This window comes from Chrysochloris asiatica, unplaced genomic scaffold (genome assembly GCF_000296735.1).
Source record: "Chrysochloris asiatica unplaced genomic scaffold, ChrAsi1.0 scaffold00026, whole genome shotgun sequence".
NCBI classification, from domain to species: Eukaryota; Metazoa; Chordata; class Mammalia; order Afrosoricida; family Chrysochloridae; genus Chrysochloris; species Chrysochloris asiatica.
The window spans coordinates 15,712,232-15,722,623 of NW_006408544.1; the positions used below are offsets into that span (position 1 = coordinate 15,712,232).

Below are 10,392 nucleotides of genomic sequence, written 5' to 3' on the forward strand. Positions count from 1 at the left end.
GGGTCAGAATCAACTTGAAGGCACTTAACAACAACATATGCATGTGAAAGCTGGATAAGGATGCCTGCAAAAGAACCAATACATTTATTATGGTGCTGGCCAAGAATATAAAAAGTACCATGGCCTGCCAAAGAACAAACAAATTGATATTGGAAAAAGTACAAACAAAATGCTCTTTAGAAGTAAGGATGTAAAGACTTTGTCTCTCATACACGGGACATGCCGTGAGGAGGGACCAGTTCCTCATGAAGGACATCATGTTCAGTGATGTGGAGGGAAAGAGGAAGACCTCCAAAGAGATAGACTGACACAGTGGCAGCAACAATGAGTGCAAACATTTGTGAGTATCGTACAAGACTAGTGTTTCGTCATGTTGCGCATGAGGTCACTATGAATTGGAACCAATCTGACGGCACACAATAACAACTCACTCGAGCCAAGGACCTAATAAACTTTAATATGGAATCATCCCTATTCATGATTATTAGTCACTTCCCTTGGCTCAATGTCAGTACCATAATTTTATCTGTATTTTGAATTTGCAAGTTCATAGTAAAGAGAAAAATTTAGGCCTTTTGCAAAATGTCTCCTTAGTGTCTTGTCAAGAAATTTTCTACTCAACTAAATGTGTCAGGAATAAATAAGGGAAATAATATTTCCATTGTCCTTGTACTCCATCATATAATCATCATTGAACACATAGACTGCTGATACAGTCACAAATATAAAAAATTCCACATTCAAAGAAGTAGAATTAATATTTTAAGATCTATTCTATCTGTGGGCAGATATGCAGATATGAATTTGAATGTGTGTGGACACACACATACCTCTCAAGTAATTTTATTTATTGAGAATATTCATGACATGCCACGGCCTGATCTTTAAAAATTCACTTAAATGAAAAACACAAATTCTGGATTTTTATTGAAAAAGCATTTATATTTGAAAAGAAACAAAGTTCCATTCATTAAAGGTTCACATGGTAACATAAGTTATACAAGTTAGAATTTCTCACTAACTTCAATTTTATTTATTCCAATAAAAAATAAAGCAACAACAAAATTTATGCTATAAAAAGAAACTGTGTAAGAAAAACAAAAATAATTCAGGTTTAATCAAGTTTGGGGTTACGAATGAAATAAGAAGTTACTCTTTTTAAAAAAAAAAAAATCTACATTTTAATTCAGCAAACTATGTTTGAATTTCTCATTGTTGTTGTTAAGTGCCATGTAATTGATTCCAAATAATAGTGACCCTGTGTAGGTTCCAAGGAGCAGCTGGTAGGTTTCAAATGCTGACACTGGGGATAGCAATCCAGATTATCCTACAATACCACACCAGGATGCCTTCATTAGTATTTGTTACCTTGCAAAAAGTAAACACAGAGAATACTGGGTCTTTAAAACAAATAAATAAGAATTTTAAAGGGTTAAGTCTTGAATAAAGCCTCTTTATTTATAACTTTGGTAAATAACTCTTTATCTATCTCTTTGGTAAATTAGTAACTATTTTAAAGAAAATAGCTGTATAGGTCCATAATCCAGAAAATCTGTATAGACTGCAACTATCCAAAAGACCTGATAAAATTAAGTACATTACTTTACATTTTAATACTTAGGAAGGTAATTTTAAAGTCTCGTATCTTAGTTATTCTATAATTATAGAATTTTGTAATTACGTCAATTTTAAAGAGAGACAAGCTCTTGAAATTCAGTGTTTATATTTTGTGGTAATTGTTGCTATTGAATCAATGCCCTGAGTTCCAAATAGAACTGCTCCACAGGGTTTTCAAGGTGCTGACTTTTCAGCAGTAGATTGCCAGAATGGGTTTGAACTGCCAACCTTTCAGCTAGTAGCCAAGGGCTTACACACCCAGGGACTCCTCAAGGTTTAATAAGTATCGCACAAAGCTGCAAGCACAATTCTAGGACCCAACAACTAAATTAACCAAGCAAAACTCAAGAAAAATGTTCTAAAATTATCCGTGGTTATGCATGAGGAAAAAAGTGAAAATAATCTAAAAGTTTCACCTTCCTGGACTGAGGGTAAACAATTTTATTTTCAAATACTGGAGAAATGGGGAATGATGAGTACAGGAAAAGCTGTCTCAATCACCAGTGATACAGAATATTATAAAAGAATTTCCAAGAAAAAAAATGAGTCACAATTTGGTAACTAACAATATGAAGGAACTGAAAAATGGAGGAAAAGAAATAATGAAAAATAGATATGATAGGTAAAATAAAATCTATACATGCTTCATCTCTTAAAAGACAAAGACTTTCAATTAGATAAAAATTAAAATACAGCTTACATTCCATTTTCAAGAGAGATACACATTAAACATAAAGAAGTATCAAGTAATTCAAATATAAAAGAGAATAGAAGAAATATTAATAACATATAAACAGGAACTTAAAAACATTAATAATGAATGATAAAGCTGAAAAAGAGATATTTAGATGAATGCACATAAAAGAGAAAACAAATGTAACATAATGGTTGATAACCAGTAAACCCATGGTGTTCACTATTTTAAAAATGGTTAATTTGTAATTTCCCACAAACATGTAAATTATTCTTAAATTACTTTTATTTAAAAAATTGAATAAAGTGTTTAGGAAAAAGCTTCAGGGCATATAAGATTTATTCACTTACATAGAATATATTACTTATCAAATGAAGGTAAGACTATTCTCCACCTATACTAACTATATTAATATAAATGTTCCTACAAAATTTTAAATATTTTTCTTTATAAGAAAAAAAATTCTAGAGTACATCTTACTAATGCAAACTGATTTTGTACCAATATTCTTAACACAAAAAAACTATTTATGAAACAATAATATATTGAAGTTAACAATCCTTCAAAGTATATCACCAGCCAAACCTCTTCACTACACTCCCGTTCTCTTTCAAAAAAAACTCATAAACATTAACTCAGCCCTTAATATATAAGGGGGAAATATTTTGTCAAGACTATAAGGGATATACCCTGCCATTTCCCAACTATCCCCTAAATTAAAATAAAAACATTAGAGCTCTGTGACATTGAACTTATGTCACTGTATTTACTTAAGTTTACTTAAGTTTCTATATCTGTATATTTTCTTTAAAGTGTGATAATAGGTATTACCTGCCTTCTTTACCTGGCTCTTGTAGGAAATATATAAAAGAAAACTTATGAAAGGGAGAAAAAACATTTAAAGAAAAAGAGAAAATGACACATAATCAATAAACCTAACAGAGGTCTAATAGCACTCTGTCAGTTTGTTGTGCTGGAAGCAAGGCCTCGGATATTTCAAATTACCAGCAAGGTCACCCATACCAGTTTCTTAGCTAAATAAAACAAAAAAATATTTGAACAGACTAATTTCCAAATAAGAGACTGAAAGGGGGATAAGCAATTTGCCATTGATAATTAACAGCAGTTTTATCTAACCTTTAAGGAAGCAACAAATATAAGACTACTAGGAATTAGCTATCTAATTGCTGTGGATGTCAAAACTTTCTCTGCCTTTATGTATAAAGTGAAACTAAAACACTATTCATGTTTTCTTTTAACAAAATTGTTTTCCTTTAGTAAAATAAATATGAAAATGTTGGGGTGTATACGAAGCAAAATCATTTCAAAGCACAGGCAGATCCTGAGATGCCTGGGTCAAGCTGGAATACAAAGAACAGTAGCACTCAGCAGTTTTGAAGCGCAGTATCCAGAACCTATATTCCTATGTACCTTAGAGTCAAATAAAATGAAGATGGACAATACACATAATTTCTATTTTCTATTTGTTTCAAAGTATTTATAGTTCTGGTATGGTGCTAGAGGATAAGCACTGGACCTATAAATTCTAAGCTCAAAAATCCACACCAAAAATTTTATGTAAATATAGTTTTCCGATAAGGATGAACTAACAAGGGGAAATTTTTACTTTAGAAAACCATTAAGATAGCTATGTGTATTAAAAGTATTCATTAGGTTACTTACAACTGCAAACTCATCTCTGTCAAGCATCCCATCATGGTCAATGTCACTCAACTCCCAAACCTTAAAAAAAGCAAGAATTGAGAATTGAGAAAGATTAGTATTTAACACTTAATGTGCTACCTGTAAACACCAAATACATATTTATTTGGCAGAGAGGAAATACCACATAAGCACTATAATGTCTATTTCTCTGAAACTTTTCAATGATATCGATCATTTTATTTCTAGTATTACTATAAAAGAACGAATAATTCTTAATATCAACTTTTTAATAGAAATTCTTTTTTAAAGTTTTAAAGAAGATACCATTTTGTTTCTCTCTAGTAAGAAAACAACTATTTACATATTACTTAAAAATTACAATCCTCTTATATAAATATTGTCTCAATTCACACAGCAACTCCATAGGGTGCAATCTACCCTGTTCCAAATATGAGGTAACAATTGTGAGGTTGGCCCAGGACCAGGCAGTGTTTTGTTCTGTTGTACATAGGGTCGCTGTAAGTCAGTACCAGCTTGATAATACCTAACACCACCACAATTTACGCAGGACCTTAACGATGCAGCTATCATTAAGTAACAGAACCAGTCTTCAATATGAAGACTTCCTATTAAGTCTATTATTATTTTCCCTCTACTAAAGAATCTCTAGTCAATTAAAAGAAATATTCTAATGATATTGTGTTGTTAACCATTTACCAGCCAATGTTGAGGCCTTACAAAGAAAAACAAAACTTAAAAGGCCCTGGTAGACTTGGTCTAAATCCAGAGTTGAGTCCATGACTTTAGACCAGATTTAAAACTACTTTAAGTTCTGGAAAAGATGGTATTTAAATCATTCAACAAAATTTCACTTGGTGCAGGGAAAGAACGCAATGGGTGAGAGACAGGTTGGAGATAATAAAGTGCCTAGTCATTAAGTGACTTAAAATAAGTTTGGCTTTATTCTAAATGCAGGGTTGTTGCTGTTGTTAAGTGCCATCGAGCTGGTTCCAACCCATAACAACCCTGCATAGGGTTTCCAAGGAGTGGCTGGTGAGCTTGAACCACTGACCTTGCAGATCAAACCAACTTTGCAGTCCAACACAATAACCCACAGCACTATACCAGGGCTTCTAAATGCAGGATTAATTTTATCTTTAAAATGATAGAATCCTATTTGCTGTTGTTGTTAAATGTCCTCGAGTCAGTTCCGACTCACAGCAACCCTGTACATGGTTTCCAAGGAGCAGCTGGTGGGTTTGAACTGCCAATGTGTAGTCAGTAGTCCAGTGCTTATCCTACAGTGCCACACCAGGACTCTTATTTATATTTTAGAAAGTTTCACAGAAGAGACATAATTCTAGGTAACAACACTAGAAAACAGATTCTGAATCAATATTGAGCATCTATTCTACACAACGGAGTCCTGATATGGTACTATAGGATCAGCACTTAACAACAGAGTATGACTAAGGGGAGTGTGGTAGCTCTGTAGGATAAGCACTGGACTGCAAACCCCAAAATTGGTGGTTTGAGCCCACCAACCTCTTCATTGAAGGAAAATGAGACTTTCTGCTCCTGCAAAGATTTGCAGCCTCCAAACAGCTAATGTTGTTGTTGTTGATGTCTGTTCCAATTCACAGAAAACCTGTAAAGGGTTTCCAAGGAGTGGCTGCTGAGTTTAAACAGCTGACCTTGCAGTTCAAGCCAATCTTACATCTGAGTGCTTATCCTACAGCACTACACCAGGAATCCTCTATACAGAGTAGCTATGTATCAGAACCAACTCAACAGCACTTAAAACCAACTGAGCAGGAGACTTAAGAAAGGGTTTTTAAAGAACTTAGTTAAAGTTTAATGTACAAGGAGGGATAAAGCACAACAATAGCTGGTGATAGGGAGAGTTCAGCTGAGGTTGGGGATAATGAATTTATGATGACACCAACCTTCTTAGACTTTCTTAACAATCCATGTGTGACTATAAAGAACATTTTGTACAAATTCAGAATTTCACCAGATGGAAGAATAACATGATAAAGAGCACTAAGCATATTGTCATGAAACTATGGATCAGAAAATCAAAACTAAATGAGGAATAAAGTACATTCAAAACAGAAAAAAGAACCTAAGATGTAAAGGTATTGATGAAGTCAAAGAATTAACAGCTTGCAAGTATCTAGGAAAGAGATCTAGAAAACCAGATGTTATGCTGTTAATGCTGTTGAGTTGGTTCAGACTCTCAGTAATCCAATATAGGATTTCCATGGAGTGGCTGATAGATTAGAAAACTAGATAGTTCTAGTTATAAAGCAAAATTTATGATTTCAGAGATGAAACTATTCTATGACAAAGCCCATGATACAGTATGGGAGTGTCACATGTAAAAATTAATGGTCTCGAGAAATTTAAGACAAAAAAACTGAGAAGTCAGAGACCTAGATGATTAGTACAAAGATTAAATGGTCTAATTTAGGGGTTTATATATCTAGCTAGAAGGAGACCTCATGGCACAGGGGGCTTCAGGCACATGGCTGATAACCAATTTTAACCCATCATAAATAAATAATGAAATTTTGCCATGGGAAAAAGAAATATCTGCTCCCTTAAAGATTTACAACCTTGGAAACTTTGTGGGGCAGTTCTACTTTGCCCTAAAGGTTACTGTGAGGAATCAACGTGATGGCAGTGTGTTTTGGGCTTATATGTATATATATATATATATAGCTAATTTTAAATACTCATATTTTAGGGAGATTAACACCATATAGAAAAGAATTGGAAATAATCTTCCATATTAAATCAGAACATAGAAAATTCTATAGTAGCATAATTTCAAAATAAGATCTGTTTCTTTTTTTTAAACAAGGACCTATAAATGTTCCTGGTAGATAAAAATTAAAATACATAAAAATTACATTTAGAATTTAATAGTGTCTTACTCTTCCAAGAATATCCACAGGTAACTTTGAGTTGAGTAACACTGGTTTCACTTTATCCCCAGATAAAAATCCATTCACTGGACTTAAACTATCAAAAATAGCATCATATTTGGCCTTATCTTCAGACTGCAAAAAAAAAAAAAAAATCACAAGTTAAATAATGGTAAAGAGGATTTAAAACATACCTAAAAATTCAAATCCTTAAAGAATTAACAACATTTTTTTTTTTATCATTTCAGTATTTATTATATTTACTATTTTTCACTTTCATCATTATTATAATAAAGTGAGGTTGGCCCAGGTTCAGGCAGTGTTTCGTTCTGCTGTGTATAAGGCCGTTACCGACTCGATGGCACCTAACAACAACAACATACTTATAATAACTTCAAAGTAACTATACTCAAGAATTCCTTTTGTCCATTCCTTTTGTAGCTGGAACATTATCTTAGCTTCGCTAGTATTAGTTCAAAATGAAGAGATTTCAGATCTCCAAGGGCTCTGAAGAACATCTAGTTCAAAGTGATCACTTAAATTCTCACCAAGGAAGTTAACTTTTACAAAAACTCACAGATAATTAGTGATTTTCTATAACTTTCTAAACATGGTGTCAGGTACATTGTTCAAATTCAAATAAATAAATTTAAAAATGAAATTACTATCATGGAAATAAACATCAAGATTTCCCTATTTGTCCCAAAGCAATTTTTTTTCTTTTGGTCAATAACAAAAGACATCACCTAAAATTCCAAAAAGTTATTTATAAAACATCAAACACTATCCATTCATGATTCACCTAATGGAGGCCAAATCCCTACCAATTTACATTTTAAATGAGCTCACCAGGATACAGAGACATACAAACAAAATCTTTTCTTGACAAAAATTTGCACTTATATTAAGTTATTTGATCTGCTATATTCTAATACTGCTTTTAAATCACAACTTTTAAAATTTGACAAAGTATCTATAATCGATGTGATGCCTCCAAATAACTATCACATAAAAAACACATTTCACAAAGACTTCATCAAGAATTGATTTATTCTAAAGAAAATATCAAGTTAGTTAGAATTTTCAAACAAGCTAAAACACCAGTGGGGCAAACTACCTACTCATGAAGTATTTTAGTTAACATAAGATTATGACATCACCATATTTTATAATATAGCAAAAACGACACTAGTTTAACTGTAACAAATGATTGACAAAGTTGAAAGACACTTCTAAAGATTCCCAGTACCAGTATTCCACATATTGTGAAACATACCTAAGAAAGTCTAATGAAGATGACAATGTATTTCAGAGATGAAGGAGAGTGTATATGCTGGCAAGAAGAAAAGCAAGTGACAGAACCAGATAGTTACAAAATTTACTTACTTTTACAACCCATGGGAGTTCTGCAGAGGTTGCACTGAGTAAAGGACTACTTGTATCATGCTAAAAAGGAAAATAAAGCACGTAAAGGGTTAAAATTCTCATTTTAATAAACAGTGAAGAAGTAGTTGTAACATTTAATTAATCGACGCAATAGAAATGAGAAGGATCTTCATCAAAGTACAAATGAAACAAACACTATTTTTCTGAGTTAGATGCATAAATGAGTACAGTTGTTGTGTGACATCAAGTTGATTCTAACTCATAGTGATCCTGTATAGGCTTTCTCAGAGCAGCTATGGTACTAGTATAGTGTTTATCCTACAGCACCATATCAAGACTCATTAAACTAAATCACACAAGCATTACTGATGAAATCCTATTAAAACGAACACAAAGACATCTGAACATACAGAAAAGAAGTAGTAAGAAAAAAAAAAAAAAAACAACAAATATCTCAAAGTAATGAAAATATTTTGGCTCTATTAACTAATGACTTTTCCCTAGTTGTACTTAAGAAAATCCAATTGGAAAAATCACCCAATGTATGTAGCCCTTAGGATTTCTATGTACAAGAACATGACACCTATTAACAGTATGCCCTAGTCATTATGTTTATCTGGTTAAAGATACAGATGAATATATGTATGTATACATAAATATTATAAGTATGTATAAAAATTTGTGTGTGAATACATTAATGTTGTTGTTAAATGCCATCGAGTCGATTCCAACTCACAGCAACCCAGTAGAGGATTTCCGAGGAGCAGCCAGTGAATTTGAACTGCTGACCTTGTGGTTCAAACCGACCCTGAGGTCCAGCACATTATCCTGCAGCAGCACACCAGAACTCCCACATATATGAATAAATACCTGTCTATATTGCTGTTATTGTTAAGCACCAGAGTCAGTTCTGACTCATAGTGACCCTGTGCGGGGTTTCCAAGGAGCAGCTGGTAAGTTTCAACCATTGACTTTATGGTTAGCAGTCCACTGCTTATCCTATAGCACCACACCAGGGCTCCAAATATGTATACAGATGAATATAAATAAATATATATACATGAATATGAATATACACACACAAGGGGACTTCAAAGACATCTAGGAAAAATTCCATTATCTTTTCATTCAGTTTTTTTCCACAAATATTTTGAAGTCCCCGTGTGTGTGTGCGTGTGTGTGTGTGTGTGTACATGCGTGCATGTGTATAATATGATTAAATACAAACAAAGCAATGCTGTCAAGCTATAAAGAAAGAATGAGGAAACCTTTATGTAATAATCTGTAAAGTTCTCTAAAACACATCATTTTAAAAAGTCATTGAACCATGTATCTAGTATGCAATATTTAATATAAAATGAGGAAATCTATATTTCTTTATATGAGAAGGCTTCAAAAAGTTCATGGAAAAACAGAATGAAATAAATAATGAAATTTTGCCACAAACTTTCTGAAGGCCCCTTGTACATATATATATGTCATTGGAAGGGTAAACAAGAAATTAATAACTAATAACAGCAGATGATATTGAGAACGAAACCAGGTTGGGCAACAGGACTGGAGGAAGAATTTTTTTTTTAGATATAAATTTTAAATTTCAAACCATGTAGTATCATTTTTTTTAAAAATTAAAAACATATTAAAAGTGCCTAACTGCGACTGTCACAACTGTAAAAGTAGAAATTTGTAACAAAAACAGGCGAGACTTCCGGCGCTTCCCTGACTGGGCAGCACAGGTGTGAAGGCTCCAAGGAAGGGTGGGTGATATAGCACAGGGGAGGCCCCCACCTGATAGATAGGCAGCCAACACTTTAGACTTGCTTTTTTGAAGGGTCGACCTGCTGGTGAGGGTCGACAGAGGAAATAGTTGAAGAACTACTGGAAGCAAATTTCTCTAACATCCTCAATGGCGAAAAAATAAACATACAAGACGCCCAACGAAGTCCAGAAAGGGTGGACCCCTAAAGAAAATCACCAAGACATATCATAGTCAAGCTCTCCAAACTCAAAGACAAGGAGACGCTCCTGAAAGCAGTTAAGAGAAAACAGAAGGGTCACATACAAAGGCAAACAAGTCAGACTAAGCTCAGACCTCTCAGC

At 33.3% G+C, this 10,392-nt stretch overlaps 1 protein-coding gene across 1 annotated transcript in view; it reads right to left on the reverse strand.

Moving 5' to 3' along the window:
• EPS15 (epidermal growth factor receptor pathway substrate 15) overlaps positions 1-10,392 on the reverse strand; it is a 207,941-nt gene that overhangs the window by 123,719 nt on the left and 73,830 nt on the right. The window contains exons 6-8 of the mRNA XM_006839756.1: positions 8,293-8,352; positions 6,916-7,041; positions 3,995-4,054 (exon numbers count right to left, since the gene is read on the reverse strand). Coding sequence (XP_006839819.1) covers positions 3,995-4,054; positions 6,916-7,041; positions 8,293-8,352 — 246 coding nt within the window. The remainder of the gene's footprint in view (positions 1-3,994; positions 4,055-6,915; positions 7,042-8,292; positions 8,353-10,392) is intronic.